This window comes from Mesoplodon bidens, assembly GCF_964165515.1.
Source record: "Mesoplodon bidens genome assembly, chromosome: 2".
In the NCBI taxonomy this organism is placed as follows: domain Eukaryota; kingdom Metazoa; phylum Chordata; class Mammalia; order Artiodactyla; family Ziphiidae; genus Mesoplodon; species Mesoplodon bidens.
The window spans coordinates 40,632,113-40,654,246 of NC_138177.1; the positions used below are offsets into that span (position 1 = coordinate 40,632,113).

Genomic DNA, 22,134 nt, shown 5'->3' on the forward strand with positions numbered 1-22,134 from the left:
TTATTGTCACCCTTAATAAAGCAACTCAGAGATAGTTTATCCTTTTGGCCCAGTAAACTCACTAAGTGTGATGAGCAGCAACAGTAATTGGTGTTCTTTGCTTTGGGGTTGTATTTCTTCAAGTTGTGTCACAAATTTCCAGTGGTAGCCTGCTGGGCCTTTGCATGTGCCAGAAGCCAGCACCACAGCTCACCAGTGTGTGTGTGCATGCCCAGCAGCTGCCCTTTCACCTTGATGTTGATTCAGTCTACACTTCCATTTCCTAACTGTGCTTTTCACACAGACCTACACACTTGAAAAATTGTTAACAAAGCCACATGTATTCTACAAAAGGAAGTGGGTGGATTAAGGCCAGGTCTTTACTATTTATGGAAAACTCTCACCCAAGTTCACCCTGAAAAACTGGGCCATTTGGTTAAATGATAACCAGAATAAACCGATAGCATTCTATCATGTATATTACTAGAATACTTATTATAAAATGTTACCTAGTAGGGTAGTACTCACCAACTGGCTTCCTGAACACAGCTGCTTTTCATTTCTTATTTATTAGTGGCATACATTCATTATTGAACTCTTAAGAAATGTTCCTCCCTGAGAACACATGAAGGGATGTAGTTCTAGTATTTTAATTTTCTGTGGAATTAAAAGCTGTGTCTCAGGGGTACATAACTCAGTCTAGGTTCTGTTTAAGCAGCAAGACTGTTAACCCCCCCAAAATGTTAATTTTGTGTGTGTGTGTGTGTGTGTGTGTGTGTGTGCGCGCGCGTGCGCGCGCCTTCTGAATTACCTGTAAAGTTACCTGAGGCCCTAGGAGTCTGTGATAGTAATGGTGCAGGAATGGGGGTGATTACACTTAGGTCTTGGGCCTGCACTCTGGGTATCTTGTTTTTGTAAGTTTTTTATTGAGGCATCACATACACAGAGAGGTGTACCAATAGTAAGTATACAACTTGGTGAATTTTCACAAACTGAACATATCTGGGTAGCCAGCACTCAGAGCAAGAAACAGATTATCACACCCTAGAAGACCCCCTCATGCCCTTCCAGACTCTTCCAACCACCACCCCCTCCCCACCTCCAAGGTAATCATCATCTTAAGTTCCACATCGTTGTCTAATAGGTTAAATTTTAACAGGGAAAAGTAGATGAATTAATACTTCCAAACAGCGATGGCTGTACAGTGTACTGCAGAGGCGTGCTAAATCTTGCAAATGATAGTACCTCCTTTTCTTCAACTTGGTAGGTTGTGAAACATCCTAGACTCCTCTAGGAGTGCTGTCCAAGTCTGTAGTTGCACGTTCTTCAACAAAAACTTTGGGGAAAATGCCAACTTTCCCTTTGCACTCCCCCTCCAGCCATTCTTCATTCACTGATAAAAGGAAAAGTATACTTCAATTTCTAAAATGAGTATAGGAGAAGTACCTCATCTGAATATTGCACACAGATCTTTTGACAGTCCTTCACCCCCCAGTTGTGCTAACAGAGAAGAGTCTGCTTTGGAGAGTGAGTGGAGGTAAGAGCAAACATAGGACTTAGCCATTTCATTATTGGTTTCTGTCTTAGACATGATAATGGAGGAATAAAATGCAGAGGAATGAATTAGACTTTTCAAAATGTTACCAAAGGAATAAAGTGAAAGAAATTGAATAGTGAATCTTTAGATATGATTTCTTTTTTAACAAAGAATTTTAGCTTTGTTGGGAATCTTTTTGATTACAGGAAAGGGACATGCAATTGGTTAAATATATTAAATAAGAATTTTCATAGCACCTATTTTGACCTATGTATGACCTACTCCAAAGCCTATCTACCAGACCATAGAACCAGTTCAGAAGTTTATCTTTGGATGTAAGACATCTGCATCAGATGTTACAGCAGCACTGGTGCTTGGATCCTGTCCCCAGAAACTCTTGCTTTAATTAGTGTGGAGTGTGGCCGGCCATCAGGGTTTTTTCTAAAGTTCACTCAAGGTGATTCTAATTACAAACTGTTGTCTTGATTCTTCCTCCTATAGTGTGAGTCATGGATCAGCATTTGTTTGTCGTGGGTCCTGGGAGCATACTAGAAACGCCAAAATCTCAGGTCCTACCCCAAACCTGAGTCGGAATCCATTTTAACAAGCTCCCCAGGTGATTCACATTTTAAATTAGAGAAACTTTTGGAATGAAACTCGTAACTGTTGAATACAGTTGAACTCGCCCCTCAGCCCCACACAATGTTTATGCTGAATTCTGTTTTCTCTGTAAGTGTTATAATAAAGTTTCAAAATAGTACACGGATAGTTTCTGAATTAGACCAACTTAGACTTTTATACATATCCCAGTAAAGAGTACACCACCTTCTCTGCATACCTACCCAGAGGGTTTTTCAGAGCATTCACTTGTCTTTTTCTTATCCCCACCCCCCCCACCCCCCCAAAAAAAACCTCTGGACAATTTAGCTGATTGGTTGATACTGACACTTAAAAAATGGTGTGGGGAGTTAAATCCAACTCTTACAACTGAGTTTCCATTCTCCCTTTCAGAAGATATGCACTGATTGTGCATCCTGTTTCTGTTTCTCATTACTCATATTTTGAGTTAGTTGCCACAGTCTCGTACACTCACTCTTTACCCCATTAACTTTAAAATCTGCTCTCATTTCTTAACCTTTTAGATTTTCTGTTATAATTGATAATAGTGTTCGGTTTTCACTACTTTGCATTACTAATGCACAAGGTTTCAGCCATGTGAATGAAGCTTTTGATGTGACTCTTACTTGTTACCAGGTAGAGAAATAAGACTCAAACCGTGAGTTAGAGCGGTGCTCCTCTGTATGGTCAGTAGACCAGCATCACCTAGAAGCTTGTTAAAAATGCAAATTAGTGAGCCCCACCCCAGACCCGAATCAGAATCTCTGGAGCTGGGCCAAGGAATTTTATTTAACAAACTGCAAAGGATGCATGAGCATACTTAAGTTTGAGAGAACTAAATTCGAACCCTCCACTTATTTCAATGTTTAATGTGTTTGATTTGTAACATCCAGGAAAGTTGCCAGAGAGAGCAATTCTGAATAGCTGCTGCTTAAGGCAAAATTTATCCCCTTCCTCCTTCATCTTCGAAAAGTACATCAATTCAAGAACTGTCGTTTGCAGAAGATCAGTATTGTGGTTTGGTGCAAAGGCAAAATTATTCTTCCTTCCAATTCATTAGTTCTGGTATGAGAATCCATGGCTTCCAAAACAATCTTTAATAATCAAAATGTGATTTAAGTCTGCCATTTGTTGCTTCCCTGCCCAGGAGAGAGCATCAGATGGAAAGGTCAGTGCTCAGTTTTGCTCCCTCCGGCTGAAAGCTAGGCAGGATATTGAAACCATTGGCTAAAGTTTGTAGCTTACTGATATTTTCTTCTCTCTGCTCTTGAATTTATTCCTGCTAACATGTGAATTAGTTACTCTAATCCAGGAGTAGCACTTACCCATTGATATCACCAGGATTACATCCCCTTCCAGAAACTCCAGGTCTTCTGGCTGGGTAGCCTCATAGCTGAAGAGTGCTACCACTTGGCTCCCTTCCTTAAGTTGAGCTTCTATTGTCTGGTTATTAGCATCTGATTTTTTGGTTTCTTCAGTTTCATCTGGAAAGCCCTGGTCACCCTGAAATAATAAAAGGCCTGTTAGTTTTCCTAACTTCCTGCAGCGAACACTGAGCATCACTAAAGTCAGCATCAGTCAGCAAAATGTCAGTGTAGCACCTGGGTTATAAACTCAGAAAGGCAAGTTTGTGATCAGTACCTAGCATAGACCTGGCATGTACTTTATGAACACCGGATGGTTGGATAAATGAAACCAAAAGGTCTGCAGGCCTGTAGATAGTCCTAAAATCTTACTGAAACCTTACAGTAATCCTGAAAAAGGTAAAATAGGTACTATTGTTACTTCTTTTCAGTTGGAGAAACAGAGGTTGAGTCACAAGTAAGTGACAGAACCCAAAGTCGGACCTGGGTTTCTAACTCCCAAATCTAACACCCTTTCCCCAGTACCCACAACACTGGGCACCTTGTTATAGAAATGCAAATTTTCTGCACCATCCCAAATCTATTAATCAGAAACTCCCTGCAGGAGTTAACAACTGTTACAGAAATTAACAATGATTTAAAACATTAAAAAAAAAAAAACCCTTTTCAGTGAAGTAATTCACATTTAGAGCAGAACTCCTAAGCAGAATCCTTTAAAGACAGAACTGAAGGGATTAGTCCAAAAACAGACAATTGGAAAACCTAGAGTGACCTTTCAAACTTTCAAGGGACCCCTTGCACTGGCACTTACCCTCAGGGTGCTGCTGGGCCCTTCCTCTCAGCCAGAGGCACCAGGAAGTCTCAGCTCCAATGTCTCTACTTCCTGAAGGCAATTTTCTGAACTCTTAGATAACCACAAGGTTTACTTTGTGGGGTTTACTACAGGGCCTTCCTCCAGGCCCATCCTCTTTAATTCTTCCCCTCCCATTCATTTTTTTTTTTTTTTCCATTGAACATTTGCCTTTGAGTGAGAACCTACCAAAGAGACCCTTCCCTAACTGAGCAGAAGCCCCTGCCCAGCTGTAGGGATGAGGGTTTGGAGGAGGGACTCTGCCTTCCACTGTGGGCCCAAGGCCTGCATGGTCTGGAATAGCTTTCCCACTCTGGTCATTTCCATGGCCTCAAAATCTACTTGCAGGTGAAAACTAGTAACTGACCAAGGATTCACTTAGGAACTATTTAATTTTATACCCCCTAGACTGATACAACTGCAGATGCCACAGTCGACAAATGCTGAGGCAGGAAACACAGGTGAGTAGAGGGAGACCTGAAGTGTCACTGGGACCCTACTCAACAACAGCTTTGGACAGGGGAGACTGCAGACTCATGGACTCTGGTCAGGACACCCCAGCCTCCAGACTGTGGATGGGGAGCTGAGTACTCAGAGGAAGCCCACCGGCCAGCCTAGCTGAGCTCCCTGCCTTGCTCATATGCCCCTTGAATCATCAATCCAAAGCAAGGCCTCACTGTTTTCTCCCTGCTCACAGCATCATCCTAGCACAGCAGTGTACAAGGCCTTCCCTGATCTGGCCCTGTGGCCTTTCCAACCTTGTCTCCAGCCACTGTCCCGGTTGCATCCAGTAACACTGAGCCCCCTTTCCCATTATGCTGATTCTTGTGGTCTTCCCTCTGTTCTCTCCATCTATGTAATACATCCATCCTAACCTCCTCCACCTTGCTAATTTCTATGTACCTTTTTCAGGATAAGCTTCAAGACAATTTCAGCATCATTTTCTCTAGGAAGGCTACTGACTTGTCCCACTTCCCTCCAGCCTCTTTGGGTGAGATACCCTCCTGTGTGCTTATATAACACAGTAAGGCATTTGTGCATCTCCATCAGTTTACTTAACACATGCTTTGTAGTCATCTGTTTGCCCTTGTCTTCCCCCCCAAAGAAGGGCCTGTGTCTTAACTAGTTTTTATATCTCTAGTGCCTATCTAAGAGAGCAGTTAGAGCCCAGCAAATGTTGGTTGAAGAATTAATGTCACTTGACAAACGCTGGAAACAACCCACAAGTACACCAACAGGTGAATGAATAAGCAAATTGTGGTATCCATACAGTGGAATACCATTTAGCATTCAAAAGGAATGGACTACTAAAACACAAAAGAATATATCAGTGTATACTGTATGATCCACTAATGTGAAATCACATAAAAGGCAAACAAAAACGTATGTTGACAGAAAGCAGATGGATGGTTTCCAAGGACCATTGTTGGGGGAGAGAATTAACATCTACAACGAAAAGAAATGGCAACTTTTCCTTGAGAGACTAAGGGACAAAGTCCAAGAGTAATAACTTGTAGCTACTACTTCTAGCCTCGAACTTTGCTCCTGACTCCCTTTATTCTTACTGGAAAGTCAGTTACCTCTTTTCTAGACCTCAGGTCCTATAGATAACCTGCCCTTTTACTGTTAGTATCGCGAGGTGTTCAAGAGTACAGGCAAGCTCTGTGTAATCTTGGTCAGGTTAACCTCCCTTTGCCTTGTTAACTAAATTACAAAATAGGATAACAATACCTGCCTCATAGAGTTATGCGGATTATGAGAATTAATACACAGACTGCACGGTACCTGGCACATGGGAAGTTCTCAATAGATGCTTGCTGTGAGTAGGAGTTTTTTATCCAAGGCATCTCTTTGTGAAACAAATGCTCACTACTTTCTTTCACTCCCAAGTGTTCTTCCCCTTGGAAACTTAAGGTGAAGAATGGCTGTGAACTCAGCCTCAAGCTATGACTTCATCCCAACCTTGCTTGATAGTGATGAGTCTAAACATTGAAACAATTAGGTGTGGCAGCAGATGGAAGGGACTAGAAGCTTTCTTTGGGCGCCTGGGCCTGCTCTTCTCTTGTGGGAAACCCTCTCCTGGCTGCAACCCAGGTGAGGATGCAATGGAATGGAGGTAGAGCTGAGGCTTGTTACCCACCGTATCCCTAACACCAAGCCTAGTGCCAGGCACACAGAAGGTGCCGGGTAAATGCTGAATTGCTGTTGAGGAAGTGGCCCATTAAGAAAGTAAGAAACATGGCCTTAGATGCCCTTGGGCTCACCGCACTCACCACTGTGTTCTCACACCACACAGTCAGGCAGTAGTTTTTCACTTGGGCCCAGGCATCCTTCATGCTGTCTTCTGAAAGGAGCACCAGCTCACTGCTGTCCCGAGGCCGATAGCTGGGTAGAGATAATGAGGAAGAATCAAGTCAGAGAGCATCAGTGCAGAACCACCCTCCACTCCCACCCACCAGGCCAGCAGCAGGCTCCCAGCTGTCCCCCTAACTGCTCCCTGCGTGGAGCTCACCTCAGCTTAGTATGTTCCGGTAGGAGCTCCAGCTTCTTAGCCACCATGTCCCGGACCTGGCTGTAGGGGAGGCCGGACTGAGTTTCCATGACCACCGTGTACTTGTAGTGCACCTTGAGTGTGTAGGACATGGGGATGCTGAGCTTGACTTCCTGTGGGGAGAGCAAGCAAAGGGAACTCATGAGTGCCTGAGGCTTCCTCTGAGAAACATGCCGGATCACAGGGAGCACCCCGTGGCAGGGAGAGGCCAAGAAGTACCTGGTTTCAGAGTACCACGAGAGGGCCTTCAGAGCTCTGTCCTCCAGCCCAACTCTCACTTGGATAAGAATTCCTGCTGGGTTAGATCTGGCCCACCAGCCATGGGCCAGTAGGCAGTGTGTGCATGGTGGAGGGAGGGACTGTCGAGGGGGTCCCTGGTCCCTGTATGTGTGGTAGCATGTGGTCTACCCTTCCTTTGGGTCTCTTTCTGTATGTAATCCAGGGAGACACACCCGTGGACATGTTTACGTGGGCAGCCCATGCTCTTCCTTCCTCTACCACTTGAAATAGTACAAGGGAAAAAAAAATGTTACCTTGGGCTCTTTTTTTTCTTTCTGACCTAAATGAAGAAGGTAAGGAATAAAACAAAAGAAAATGATGAATGAACACTCTTGGCCAGCCCCTGCCATATACAAGAGGACACCTCTTAGAACAGGGCACCCAACTTCATACCCTTTAACCTCTGGGATGATTACTAATCGTAATAAACTGCAGGGTAAATCACTGGGGCGATGTGAAGGGCAAAGCCATGAACACACAGATGAACCAAGTCTCTGATTTAGGGAAGATATAGGTATTATCAAAGGACCATCACATTCTCACCAACCCATGGGGTTAGGGAGGGATTCCCCAAAGTCAGTTAACAGCAGTGCTGCTGGTGTAGTGGTATCATTCAAGATTCCCAAAGGTCAGTTAAAGCAGTGGGCTCCGTAGAAATGAAAATCAGAGAGTGTAAGATGAGCCAGGGGCCACTAGAAGCAATATTAGAACCACTTATTTTCATTTTGTCCTTTATTTTTGTGTATGTTTTCTAATGTGCAAAATATATTAATATAGCCGTATGTATATAATTTATATAAGAGAAGATAAAGATACTCTAAAGATATTCACCATGGTGGGGACATGATCAAAAAAGATCACTGATCTAAAACCCAGCTGATCACTGGAATCACTTGGGAAGTTTTTTCTAGAAATACAGTTTCCTAAGCCTCATTCCAGTCCTAAGAAATCAGAATCAAAGGCCTAGGAATCCAAATTCTTAGAATCTTCCTAGGTTAATATGTTTGCTGGACCCCTAGACAGAAAATACCAAAAAAAAAAAAAAAAAAGCTATCAAGGACATTTTGGGGGGCAGTAGGAGAAATTTGAATATGAAATATACAATTTATATTATATAATTAAGATATAATATTAACATTATCCTAGATATAACAATTATATTGTGCTTATGCAGAAGAATGTCCTTGTTCTTAGGAGACAGACGCTGAAGTGCAGGGTGAAGTATCATGAGTCTGTAACTTACTTTCAAGTGGCTCAGCCACTAGAAAAACATTTTATATTAGAGAAAGGAGCAGGGCAAGTATACGGTCCAAAATGTTAACAATTACTGAATTTAGGTGAAAGGTACTCTGGTGTTTATTGTACTATACTTTCAACTTTTCTGTAGGCTTGATATTTTCAAAATAAAAATAGGGGTGGGGAGCATCCCAAGTGATTCTAATGATCAGGTGGGCATGACTATCACTGACCTAGGATCTGGACATGCCACCTATTCAGTGCATCTCTGCCAAGCACTTACTCAGAATCTGCTTAATCTGTATCAGTGACAAAAAGCCCCTGACTTCCCAGGGCAGCCATCTCCACACATCAGGAGCGTCTGCCTTTCACATTTGCCCCATGGTTCTTTGTCCAGCCCTCAGGGCTCTGCAGAGCAGTTTCTTTTCCAGATAGAGTTCTTCAGACATTTGAAAAGAGCCACTGCATCCGCCTTTTAAGTAAACATGTGAAGCAATTACTTGAAACTTTCCTCCTGGGGTGAGGTCTCAGTACTTGAGGAGTGAGCTGGGATGCTCAGTGCCCCTAGAAAGCAGCTACATTTGCCCAAGCCCCACGAGTGTTCTGGAGCAGGCAGGGAGGAAGGCCACTGATTTCCTATGTTTGGGGTCGGTGAGTGGTACAGGAGAGAGGGGCCTCTGGGGCCGTGCCGTCCTAAACTGAGTGGCCTGCTGGGAGGACAAGGAACCACATTTTCCTGGAAGGCTGGGAGAGCAACTACACCCAGCCCTGGGATGTTGCTCCAGAGACACAAACCTGGTGACAACTGGGGTCTCCCAGGAGCCCTGGAACTGGGAGGACCTGGGATATCAGACTCCTGCGAGGTTTCCTCCTGGAGGGAACAGGAAGAGAGGGTGAGAACCTTCATTCAGACACAGTTCTTAGGCAGGGATAGGAGTTGGGGGCAGGGGAGACCCTGCAGACCCCCATGGAAAGGAGCCATATGCAAACGACTTTCTAAAACCTGGGGTGGTGGTAACATTCAGGGGAGACTAAGGAAAGTGTTGGTTAACTGGGAGGCAAGGTTGGCCTGGTGAAAACAAATCAGAGTAGAAATGAGGATCCTAACCCCCAGGTAAAAGGCCCTTGCTGCCTAATCACCCCGTTGAGCCACACTGGAAACCCACTGGAGGTGGGGTAGGACCCTGAGTCTTGTCTTAGCTCACCCTCTCACTCCACATCTTGCCCCTTCAAAGGAAACATTCCACTTCTCATGTGCATGGCAGTTAGAACTTTTCAAGTCATCTGGACGTAGTGACTCTGGGAGGGCCAAGCCCACAGAGGACAACTGGTTGCATAGTCTAGAGAGAGACAGGGTCTCCACTGCCATCAGACATCTGAATGGATCCAACAAAGACCACTCCCCAGGCCTGGCAGAAGGGCAGGTCAACGGAGATGGGGGCTGAGGGTGGGGCGGCAGCGTCAGAAGCAGTGGCTGGCAAGGCCTGCTCTCATTCGGTGTTTTAAAGCAGATTTCTAAATCTGAATGGATTTCACCAGCCAACACATTGACTATTCTTCCAGGTGGAGAGGACATTCTGGGAAGACCTAACATTCATAGGCTATAGCTTTGATCAAGTCACCCCTGACCAGGAGGAATCACAGAGCCGGGGGGCCCCGGTAAGTCCTGCCGATGCCTCTACTCAGCACATCTGGGTTTTTTCCTTCATCCCCAGGTTCCACTCCGGGCAGCTGGTACCAACGCAAGGTGGGCTCGGGACTAGTGTGTCTTCAGTGCCTCTTCCGCACTGCTCTTCTCCCCTCCGTGGTCTGTCAGCGGGGGGCTTGGGGGGCACGTGGGGGGAGCAGGTCAGACCTTGGCACTACAGTACCTGGGGCTTCTGCTGAGAATGGATCCGCAGTTCAGCTGGTTCCAGGTAGTTGCAGGGAACAAGCCCCTTCTGCAGTGCAGCACCACGGAGCCAGAAAGTGGGAAATAGAGATGCACTCATCAGTGCCCACACCACAGAACAGCCCAGAGACATGGGGAGGGGTGGGTGGAGGACAGTTGAAAGAGGGTAGCAGGTGCTGCTCCTCAAAAAGCTCTTCCATGTGCTGCCAGGATCCCGTGGCCCCAAGCCCACCCCTGGTCCTCTGAATACCTGCCCGTTGAACATGACCGTAGCCCAGTTATCACTGCACTTCTTCAAGACAAAGACGATGTTCCCTGGCATGACCTGGAGCTCCTCTGGTGTCTCAGGCACAAACCCAAACAGCACACGGTGGGCTTCCCCTTCCAGAGCCCTGCAGGGGGAGGCAGAGGGGACAAGAGGGGATAGACTCAAGATACAAGATCCCATCCACTGTCTAGCCTGGACCGCATCCCATCCCATGGCACTATGGACCAGCAACTATGGCCATGGAGCCGGCTCACTCCAGGCACCTTCTAACTCCACTTCTAACTGCCCAGGTGACCCTGAGCAGGGAGCTTGCCTGCCTGAGGTCCCAAGAGGACTCGGTAGGAAACTGCATGTGAACGTGCTCCGTAACCATACGTGCAAGTGGCACAAGAGTAAAAGAAATATAACAACACTCATCACGAGGCCTTACCATCCCTGCCCTCCCTTTCCTTCTGAGGAGGAAGTTTCCTGGGTATGCTTAGCCAGCGCCCAAGCCTGGGTAGAGCCCAATCAGAGGAAGGGCGCAACGTCAAGGTGGGTGAGAGCCCGCTGGGTGAGGAAGATGAGTTGGGGAGGGGGGAAGAGCAGTCACCTAGAGCCAGCATGGGGGTGGGTCAGGCACACGGTGGGGGTCGGGGGCGGGGGACAGAGAGCAGGAGAGATGAGCTGGGAGGCATGGGGGAGAGTGTAAAGAGCTTTGAGGTTGCCTAGCTGTGCCTTGTACAAGGTCGTTTCCCCTTTACCGGTTCCTCAAGGCCTGCTTTGCTCTTGGGGCGTCCCACTTGTGCCACTTCGGAACGTGTGACTGAGGCAGGTCCACGTTCCCTCCACTCGCTCTGGCCTTGCTGGTTCTCCCTCCCTCCCACTCTGCTCCTGCCTTTCCCTTCAGCCCCTCCTTTTGTTTTCGAACACCGTATTCATTTATAGGGGGGATACTGCCCCCACCAGCACGTGGAGAGTTTAGGAATGAGCTAAGCCCGCCCCCTGACTTTTATAGTTGCTTTGGTACTTTTTTCACCTTTTGTGACATCCTTCCCTATCGGGGATGCGGGAGCTAGGCTTGCTTCCTCACTTAGAGATAATAACTCTTAAGAAAGCTGTAGGTTATGTCATTCTTGGCTTCTCATCTTACAGAAGCATGACTTCTTTTTCTTGAGTCCTTCCTCTTCCTTCTTCAGAAGACGTGTGCCAATAGGGAGTGAAAAACGCCCACACAGGAAAGGACATGCCGTTCCAGCTTCCCACTCGGCTCGCCTGACTCCAGAAGCCCGGCCTCCCCTCCTCCGAGGGGTCTGAGGCCCGCAGAGAGCTCTCCACCCTGGGGTCGGCGTGCGGCCCCCAGCAGCGACCTTCCACGGACACTGCTGCACTTCAGCTACAAGCCCTCACTCTCTGGGCGCACCTTGACCTGGGGACACGGGGCCACCACGCAGCTGTGGCCAGACCCCCATGTCGACCCCACCACGGCCAGGGCTCCGTCCCCCTGCATCACTCCTTTCTAGCCGTGAAAGCCGGAGGAGCCGGCATGCTGGGCTAAACTGCACAGGATTTGGCCCCTGACCCCAGCTTCACCTTCTTCAGCCCTTTGTGGCCATCCGTTCAGGCTTGGAGTTTGGATGGTCTGCATTTTGGCCTAAATCTAACTTACCTGAAGATCTCTGGGGTCTTGGGCCTGGGTGGAGGCTCGGCTGCCTGTTGAACATTCAGGAGAAATGAAGAAGGGCAGGACAGTAAGTGAAGGCGGGGGAGAGAGAACAGACGGTTAACGGTAAGTTAAGCCTCCTTCCAGACCAGAATATCAAAGGCTGCATTTCTGGCTCAATCAGAACACCGTCTAGGGAGAGGACACAGTGCACCCTGACTAAACACTGGAGGATAACGCCTCCCACCAGCTCCCAGGGCCCAGGTTTCACCAGCACGGCTATTCATCTTGAGCCACACCTGGTCTCTGGAGTTCAGCTGTCACAGAGCCACACAGTGTCATGAGGGTGCTTTCGCCCTTGAGCTCCATCCCCTTCCTGGGACAGTTTCCCAAAGCGCTGCTCTGTAGTTATTGTCTGTTCTGCCACATGACACTCGTGGGTATTTAAAAATGAACCCAAGGGCCACTGAGCAGGCAAGACGCTCCTTCTGAGGTGTGTTCCCTGTTCTACATTGAGTGGCATGGAGCCCAGTTATCCAGGCTTCTTCCCCTCTGGGAGTCCCCTGGCTGCCCTGAAGCCCAAAGGAATCCCGCAAGGCTTTCTTCAACTTTATGGTGAAGACAGAGGTCAAAGAATTTTGCCTCTCTTGCTCTCCTCCTTTGCTCATCTTACCCTCCAGTGCCCCGGTGTCGGTCCCATTTTGAGCCAGCGGTCATCTCTCTGACCCCGGGAGGCTGTCAGCGCTGCTCTCAGAGTGACCGGGTGTGTGTACACTGGACCGTGGTTGCCACGCTCAGAAACGCCTCCCTCTGCTAGTGTGGACCAACACTCCTGCCCACCACAGCTCTTTTACAGCAGAGCTGGAATTTTCCTTATCCGGCCCTACCCTCTTCCCCTCATAAGGGAGCTCTGCCTTCACATTTCTAGACCCACGGTCACCTAATCCATCTGGAACTGTGTCTCTGAGCCCAGCTTGAGCAGAAAGATGGTTCACCCTGGGCCCCCCACCTGTGTTCCCGAGGAAATTTTCTGCACGTTGGCAGGCAGATGCAGCCAGAAGAGCCACGGCCTCAGGCCCCGGGCCCCATGGGAGTCCCTGACCAGCCCCTGTGTCCTGTGTCTGAGAACAGGCATTGTGAAAAAGCCTTCCCTAGCTGTGTTTCAATTTCCTGAGAGAATGGTCAAGGCTTCGGGAGAGACGGTATACACCGGAGCTCTCTTAGAACTTAGAGAAGTGAAGCCTGGCATTTGGGGAGAAGGAGGAGTGTTGGTTCCTGAGGACTTGAGATTAAGCCTAAAACTGCCTCGTTCCCCCACCAGTCATGGGACCCGTGACAGAGGATGGTCATGCAGACACCCTCAGCGGCACTGAGAGCTCAGCTGAAGGAGCCCTTAAAACAAGGCAGCTCAGCACAAATAGTCTCCCCAGTTGGCTGTTTCCCAGAGAGCTCTGGAGACCTCGATCCCTGGAGAAGGACAGGACCGCCTCACCTGTGGCTGCAGAGGGGCAAACCCTGAGAAACTGTCTTGATCCACCACAGATGCCACGACCTGAAATTGAGCAAGGAACGTGTGAGGGCTCGGTCAGCACTGCTTCCCCCTCCTTCTGTGGTTTTCCCCAAGATTCCCTCCTTTCTCACACCCTGGATCTGTTCTCGCGGGTACTTGGTTTCAGAAGTGGAGGGCGGCTAAGGATGGGCTTGCTGACCCTCTGGGTGAGAAGTTGCTGCTCTCCCAGGGCAGGACCACAAGGCAGGTGCCCTTTTCCAAAGAGTCCCTCCTCCCTTGCTCCACAGGGCCTATGCCAGAGGGATCTCAGGGGACGCTGAGTGACCTCACTTACCGTGGCCTTGCCTAGGTAATCCTTCTTGACCAGTTGAGCCACTTGCTTTTCATTTGGCTGAAACAGCCTGCCCACAGGGATCACCACTGGCTCATACAGCTTCTGTTTCTAAAACACAGAGAACATAGTCTTTTATAACCTGTGAAATGGGGCTAAGGATGCTTGTCCTGCCTCCCTCAATGAATGGACGCATGGATCCGTTGAGATAACCTCACAAGAGCACTTTTTCTCAACGTGCAGGGCCGGACTTGTTATTATTTCAGGGTGTCTAAGGTAGGACCGTTTGGGTTCACAATCACCTTACACCGAGAGGCCATGAGGGCATCTGTGGGTGTTGCTTGCCCAGCATGTTCTTTTCCTAGGGGAGCTGCCCCTTTCCCACTCTGTGTGGCTCAGACAGGGCTGTCACTCACGGCCTGGGAGGCACCACAACCACAAAGGTGGCCCGGGACCCAAGCAAGGCCCACGACAGTGCTCTCTTGGGACTGGTGTTCGCAGACGTGGATAGGCATGTACAGACTGACTTGAGCCCCCTTGTTCCTGGTGTTTAAAAATCATATTTAAAACCACTTTCATCCCCAGCTGTGCTCAAACGATGGATAGTTTTCACCATTCGTTCATATAATCAATGCATTTTTGTTGAGAGCTGTCATGCACCTGGTACGGAGCCAGGTTTTAAGGACCCGGGGTAAGCAAGCGGGCACAGCCTCTGCCCTTGTGTGCTGGCCCCAGGCCCCAGCCCCCAGCCTCTGCCCCTCCCCGGCTGCCACCAGGCGCCCCTCAGAGGGGCATGAGGAGGGCTCTGCTGTCCCATACTCTAGGCCCCAGCTTCTCAGACTTCCAGATTCAAGATCCCACATGGAAACATGCCCCAAGATCAGTGTTACCCAGAGTTCAGAGGAGGTAAAAGCACCACGATTACGACTTCCCGATCCGCACGTGCACTAAAACAAACACAAACCCAAGCAAATCCTCCTGCCACCTTCTTCCCCAGCGCACTCACCCAAACACTTTCCATGGCTCTGTCGATTTTGGAATGTCTCGGCTCAGACTTCATGCTCACAGCCAATGCTAAATGTTCCTCAGCCTTTTTCCATTCCTCCTTCTTGGCATACATGAAAGCAATATTATATAACACCTAGAAAAGCACAGGCCACAACATAAAACTTGAGGCTGCTCCGAATCTAGGGACCACGCAGGGGAGAGCTTGCACGTGTGTTGCCGGAATGTTGCCTGGTGACATTTCTCCCTTTCCCAGCTCTCCCGGGAATATCCAAAATACAATCAATCTTGCTCCTGAGTTATATCTAGCACAAGGACGGTGTGAGAAAAACATCATGTAATGCACAAATCCAACATCGTGTGCACTCTTTCAGCAGCCAGGTAGGTCAGGAGAGGACTAGAATTATTCTGTGGTTTTGGTATTGAGAACAGTGATGTGCTCAAGGCCCCTTGAAGAGTTGGGAATAAAATACAGGCCTGTGGCCTCCCAGACCAGCTTCTGTCACTGAACCAGGGCTCAGAGACTGGACAGGTGTGGGATGGAGAGAGAGAGGGTTCCAGATGCATCACTCGGCATCAGCACCAAGAGAACCCTGTCCAGAACACAGGAGTAACAAGACTGTGATGTAGTCATACGGGCAGGAGGAAACTCTATGGGCAAAAGTCCACTGGACGTGGAAAGAGGCTTGATACAAACCCAGGGCATCACTATACCTGGGGTGGGAGAAAATCAAGATGGCAGCTAACAAGCAGGGTTTACTTTAGGTGGAAAGAGGCTTGATACAAACCCAGGGCGTCACTATACCTGGGGTGGGAGAAAATCAAGATGGCAGCTAACAAGTAGGGTTTACTTTACTTCTTTTTAACGACAGTGCAGCAAGTTCTTAGGGCTCCTTGCAGCATGTATGGAGGATGGCTAAACAGCCAGGAGCTCCTGCAAGCTTTTCACAGGTGAAAGTGATGGGAGTCACAGCCTGATGCCCCAGGGTGGGGTGTGGGCCGTTCTCCAGGGCCTCAGAGAGGAGGTAGAGCTGGTCACCTGAGGCCCGGCTGGAGAAGGGGATTGTTGGCCTTCCAAGCTGTACCACGTGGAGGCAGTGCAGTGGAGGTACCCCAGGGCTGTTTGCTAGTATGTGGCCTCGGCTTCATTATAAAATGGTGATAATAATGTTTCCTGCCTCCAGATTTTTGTGAGAAATAAATAATTCACATAAAGCACTGAGTTCAATTGCTTGGCACACACTAGGTGTGCTCTCATTACTATTATCTAGGGAACTATCTCGGGACTTGCTTGGAGGCTGAGCAAAGAGGTCTCGCCTGCCTTCTCAGGGAGAGCCCACATGGTTTGGGGGAAGATCACAGGGCCGAGTCTGCAGACTGATGCCATCTGGGGTTTCTTTGTGTTTGCGGTCAGAAGGTTAAATCTACGAAGAACTTGGGGCTCCTGGAAATCCGTGCTGCCTGTCCTTGTCATTGTCCTTATCATCATCATCACCATCATCAACGAGACCATTTACTGACCGCCTCGTTGGGCCAGGCACTTTATCTGCATTATCTCTAACCTCACAACCACCATACAAGGTAGGGGCCTCACTTCTGTGCTTCCATAGTCCTGCCCTAGCACTTCTCTTGCCCTAACATTATCACCTTGCATTACACGTGACCATGAGCTTCTGGCTGCTGACACTGTCTTGTGGACTCCTGGACCTCCATTGCCTGACACTAGCAGGCATTATAAATATATGCAGGGCTTCCCTGGTGGAGCAGTGGTTGAGAGTCTGCCTGCCGATGCGGGTTCGTGCCCCGGTCCAGGAAGATCCCACGTGCCGCGGAGCGGCTGGGCCCGTGAGCCATGGCCGCTGAGCCTGCGCGTCCAGAGCCTGTGCTCCGTGACGGGAGAGGCCACAACAGTGAGAGGCCCGCGTACCGCAAAAAACAAATAAATAAATTAATTAAATAAATGTATGCAAAAATGAGTGAATTTATTAGCAAATGTGTATGAGGTAAGTACTCAGCCTTTCTTTACAGATGAGGAGGAACCTGAGGCTCGGAAATGACCCATAACTTCCCTAGGTTTATACAACTAGTAAGTGTCGGGCAGGGATCTGATCCCTGTCTCTCTGATCCCAAAGTCCTTGCTTTAGTGGCAGCCAGATCCCAAGATGGCTCCCGTGATTCTCACCCTCCCACATCCAAGGGAGCTCACAGGTGTAGCCACTAGAATATTATGGAAATGAGGGGGGTGTGACATTTGAAGCTAAGTTATAAAAGACACTGATGCTCCATATTACTTTCTCTTGGTTCATTACTTCCTCGGGGGGAGGTCCACGTCATGACAGGACTCGGGCCGCCCTTATGGAGAAGTTCATGTGGCAAAGAACTGAGGCGTCCTGACAACCAGTAACACTAACTTGCCAGGCACCTTAGCAGTAGATCCTCCGGCCCCAGTCAAGCTCTCAGATGACAGCAGCCCTGCCAACATCCTGACTGCAAACCTCATGAGAGCCTCTGAGCCAGCACCACCCAGCCAAGCGTGGGTTCCTGACCCCAGACACTGTGAGAGCACAAACGGTGTTGCTGTAAGCAATTTGGTAATCAGCAGCAGATAATTAATACACTTCTCTACACCAGTCTGCCACCCACACTGTGATTTGGTCCAGGGCCTCATCCAGATAAAAAGGACAGTTTACCAAGGCAAGTATGGATGGGGGCATGGTTGGTTTTTCCATAGAGTTAGTGGCTGGTGCTGAACGATGGACACAGGGACCAAGCCCAGACAGAGATCTAGACTCCCTTCCTGGGCTATTTCTGAGCAGCAATGAGCTGTTGCCCTCTGCGTACATGCTTGGCCAGCCCAGCCCAACCCTGACCATGTGTGCAGGAAGAAAAGAGAGCTTGAAGCCATTTAAAACTTCCTGTTTGGTTCTCAGCCACCTGCTCTTAAGACCTTTTCTAGTAACAGGTTTTTAGGACCCCATGACTGGAAAAGCCCCAGACTCTTTTCAAAAAGGATGGTGTGATTTCTCAGAACCCTGGTGGGAAGGGAGCGGCGGCTTTATAAGTAGGGAAGTGACTGGAGTGTCCCATGTGGTATACAGGACCCTGAAAAGTCCAGCCTCCCTTACAGAGAAGCCCATACAGCCAGTATTTCCTGCCCCCTGGTCATCTCAACTCCGACTAGAGGGGGAACGTCCCTCCCATGGAATTCTGCTTTGATGGTACCATTCTAGGATTCTTTCTCTGGAGGTTCTGTGTAAGTGATTCTCAATCAGGGGTAATTGGCAATATCTAGAGACATTTTAGGTTGTCACACTGTGGGTGGGGTGCTATAGGCATCTAGTGGGTAGAGGACAGGGATGCTGCTCAACACCCTACAATGCACAGGCCAGTCCCCACAATAAAGAATGAGCTGGTCCAACGTATCAAAAGGACCACAGTTGAGAGACGGTACTCTAGAAGCTGGCCAAATGCCAGCCAATTCCCACCGAAAAGCCTCATTTCCCTAGTGTGGGAGAACTGAAGTAAGTTGCTATCCTGTCACAGGGCTGGGTGGAGACGTGTGTCCCCAGGGGCCCAGGCAGCTGTGGACTCTATTATTAGCCCTGAGTGACCCTGGGGACACTTGGCTTCGCCTGTCTGAGAAACTAAAACAAGGGGACATTTTTTCACTAATTCTTCTAGATAAAGATCTATGATATTTGCATGAATTTTAGTTTTAAAGCTACTGGTACATATTTGGGGTTTAGAACGGGAGTGCAGAGGGTGGGTTGGAAAAAGTACATGAACCTATAAGGTCACAGCCAGACATGCCTCTCCGTCTTGGTCATACAGAACATAAGTTATCCTTCTATGGAGACCTTTCCTAACTGTGTGCTCTGAGCTGTTCTTTGACCAGGAGGGGACAGCTTGGTGCTAAATTGTCCTCACTCTCTCTTTGGGTATATACCACGTACATGAGGCCAGACCATTCATCGCAAAGAGTGTGAACTTGGGAACTGAGCAGGGTTAAGGCAGGTCCTGTATGGCGAGTGAACCCGTGATTTTGGATTTGTCAGTATAATGCTGAGAAAATTGCCTGTTCACCTGAATTATGCAAATTATTAGGACAACTGTCACAGGCCAACATGCTCGTGTGCAGCCAAGCCTCCCTTCAGAGAACCCAGCAAACTCATTTCTACATGGTCCTTTGAGCCTCACATTATTAAAATCCATGCACTCAGGTAACTGAGGACTCCATGAGGAGCTCAAAGCAATTGATCTGTGTCTTTGCTCTTTTTTTTGTGTGTGTGGTACACGGGCCTCTCATTGTTGTGGCCTCTCGCATCGCGGAGCACAGGCTCCGGACGCGCAGGCTCAGCGGCCATGGCTCACGGGCCCAGCCGCTCCGCGGCATGTGGGATCTTCCCGGACCGGGGCATGAACCCATGTCCCCTTCATCGGCAGGCGGACTCCCAACCACTGCGCCACCAGGGAAGCCCGATCTGAGTCTTTTCTTAAGGGAAAAATCTGAGTCCCAAGGCAGGGGAGGCGAAATGCCTTTTCCAGGCTCCTGGATGTGTCAACAGATCGACGTGCATCTCAACTGTCAGCTGCCCCTCAGCCAGCACCCATTCCTGCCCAGGTCGGGCCCTTCCTCCTCACCTCACAGGCAAACAGCTTGAACGGTAGCCCCAGGATCTTGTAGTCGATCAGCTGATTCCCTCGAAGCTGAGTCAAGGCCTTCTTAAGGTCTTTAAGGGCAGAATCATATCTGCAGGAAAGAAACCAGTTGAAGGCACGGAAGAATAAAGAATAAAATGTGTGTCTGCTGCTCTTTGCCCATCCGTCTCACTAGGACAAGAAGCCTGTCTAATCTCTTTTGACCTTCTCTAGTTTTTCGCCAATCCTGAGCCCCAGCATTCCACAGAACCCAGTGTGAATGGTACCCCCTGGGGTTGTGCATGCCAGCAACCCTGCCAGCCTCCCAATTTCAGGCAGCCACAGGTATTTTTGTCTTTGTGGACTGCACACACCTCCCACCTTTCTGACAACCAGCCTGTCACTTCCCAAGAGAGCCTCAGTTTCCCCTGAGAGCTTTAAGCAGAGCAGCACCTGCTGGCCTCCACGTCCCCACGGGGCTGATCAGAGCATGGCTTGTGCCTTGCTTCCCACCAGGAGGCCAGGCCAGCCTGATGCAGCTCCAAGGGGCCCCTCTTCACCGCCACTGGCATCACCCTCCTGCCCAGAGCCTTCTCTTTCAGCTTCTTCTGAGTCCTGCTTAGCTCTTGGTTTTGTGGCCTTTGTAGTCTCCTGTCCCCTCCCTCCTCCTCCACACACTCTGGGAAAAAGAAAACAGAAATCATCACTTAAGCCAGACAGCATTTCTAAAACTTCTGGCACTGTCCTTCTGCTTTGTTGGGTTGGCATTGTGCTGACTGTCTCAAGGTGGATCAGGGCGGCTGTCATTGGATTCGTGGTGAAGAATAGGGCTGACCATATCAATAGTGCCCATGAGCAGGACTTCCCTGGTGGTCCAGTGGTTAAGACTCCAGGCTCCCAACGCAGGGGGCACGGGTTCGATCCCTGGTCAGGATCCCACATGCCACACAGTGAGGCCAAGAAAACACCCCCAAACAAACAAACAAAAAAACCCCAAAACCACTTAAAAAAATAGTGCCCATGGGGGCGTGGGCAGGACCTGGACCAGACCTGCTTGGCCTGCCCCTGACCTCCACAGATGCCCTGGTGGGAGGGAGCCATTACCAGGCAGTAGGGGGTAGAAGCAGCAAAAATCAAGCTTTCCCCATCCCCATGCCAGCCCCTGGCCTGGCAGGAACAAATGTGGCTGTCTGGTGGCTCCCAGCAGGCAACTGAACCAAAAGTCCCCCGGCCACTGTCTGACCCAGAGCTGCCATGTGTGGCTTCTCTTGAAGGCAAGCCTGGGATCTGGACACAAGCTGGTGGGGACCCTCGAGAGGTGGTGTGGGGTAATGAAGGCACCCTAGGACAGGGGCCGAGAGACTGCGGCCAGCCCCGCCACTAACTGGGAGACCCTGGCAAACTGCTTCCCTGGCCTCAGCTTCCACGTTGATATTATAGGGAGTGCATTGTTATACTCAAGGGGCATAGCACATGAGAAGCTGGCTACTTACTACGTGCTCCTGGATCTAACCTCTGAGGTCACACCCACCTAGACTGGAGTCCTGTCTCTGCCACTTACTATCTAGTGACAAAGGGCAAGTTACTTAATTTCTCTGTTTCCTCATCTTTAGAATTAGAGAATAGTAATAGCACAAAGCATTCAGGTGCTTAGGATGGTGCCTGGCACACACAGTAATTTACTATTTTTATTTATATATATATATATAAGTAATATAATCTACATATTAATATATATAATATTTTACTATTATTATTAATATTTATAGATCCAGCTCTAAAACTGTCAATTAAATTCATATACCAATCTTTTCTTACATGCTTACTTAACACTGTATACTGTATTAACTATTATCAGGAGATAAAAATACATAGTTGTAGAAGCTGGAACACTGATCTCAGGGAAGCCTGGAACAGGCCAGGAGGGCAGGCTGGCCAAGAGGTCCCAGGGTGGCAGCAAGGTGGGGGGAGGGAAGCTGGACATTCTGTCATCATTTGGTTGGAAGGAAGTCCCACAGCTGCAGGGGCTGCAGGAGGAACAGCAGCAGGAGACCTGCTTTTGAAACAGAAGGATGGTTTCCTCTAACACATCCTTGTTAATAAAGCTGATTGTAAAACCTGTTAAAAGCAAGAAGGTCAGGGCTTCCCTGGTGGTGCAGTGGTTCAGAGTCTGCCTGCCGATGCAGGGGACACGGGTTCATGCCCCGGTCCAGAAAGATCCCACGTGTCGCGGAGCGGCTGGGCCCGTGAGCCATGGCCGCTGAGCCTGCGCGTCTGGAGTCTGTGCTCCGCAACGGGAGAGGCTACGACAGTGAGAAGCCTGCGTACCGGCAAAAAAAAAAAAAGCAGGCAGGTCATTCCTTAAGAAGCAAGAAGCATTTCAAGTCACTTACACATCCTTTTAGGCATTCCCTTGAAGGGGGGCGAGGTAAGCA

General features: G+C 48.9%; 1 protein-coding gene across 2 annotated transcripts in view; it reads right to left on the reverse strand.

Annotated features, from left to right (window-relative positions):
* Positions 1-565: 565 nt before the first annotated feature.
* Positions 566-22,134, reverse strand: part of NCF2 (neutrophil cytosolic factor 2) — a 28,063-nt gene continuing 6,494 nt past the window's right edge. Inside the window, exons 3-16 of one of the 2 annotated variants that reach the window (XM_081224162.1) lie at positions 19,703-19,811; positions 15,063-15,197; positions 14,060-14,167; positions 13,708-13,767; positions 12,222-12,265; positions 10,556-10,697; positions 10,286-10,354; positions 9,210-9,285; positions 7,433-7,458; positions 6,861-7,012; positions 6,622-6,733; positions 3,460-3,637; positions 1,225-1,372; positions 566-594 (exon numbers count right to left, since the gene is read on the reverse strand). In XM_081224162.1, coding sequence (XP_081080288.1) covers positions 1,260-1,372; positions 3,460-3,637; positions 6,622-6,733; positions 6,861-7,012; positions 7,433-7,458; positions 9,210-9,285; positions 10,286-10,354; positions 10,556-10,697; positions 12,222-12,265; positions 13,708-13,767; positions 14,060-14,167; positions 15,063-15,197; positions 19,703-19,811 — 1,324 coding nt within the window. In that variant the 3' untranslated portion in view covers positions 566-594; positions 1,225-1,259. Of the gene's footprint in view, positions 595-936; positions 1,373-3,459; positions 3,638-6,621; positions 6,734-6,860; positions 7,013-7,432; positions 7,459-9,209; positions 9,286-10,285; positions 10,355-10,555; positions 10,698-12,221; positions 12,266-13,707; positions 13,768-14,059; positions 14,168-15,062; positions 15,198-19,702; positions 19,812-22,134 lie in introns of those variants that run through there. The other variant, XM_081224161.1, reaches the window with a different exon arrangement.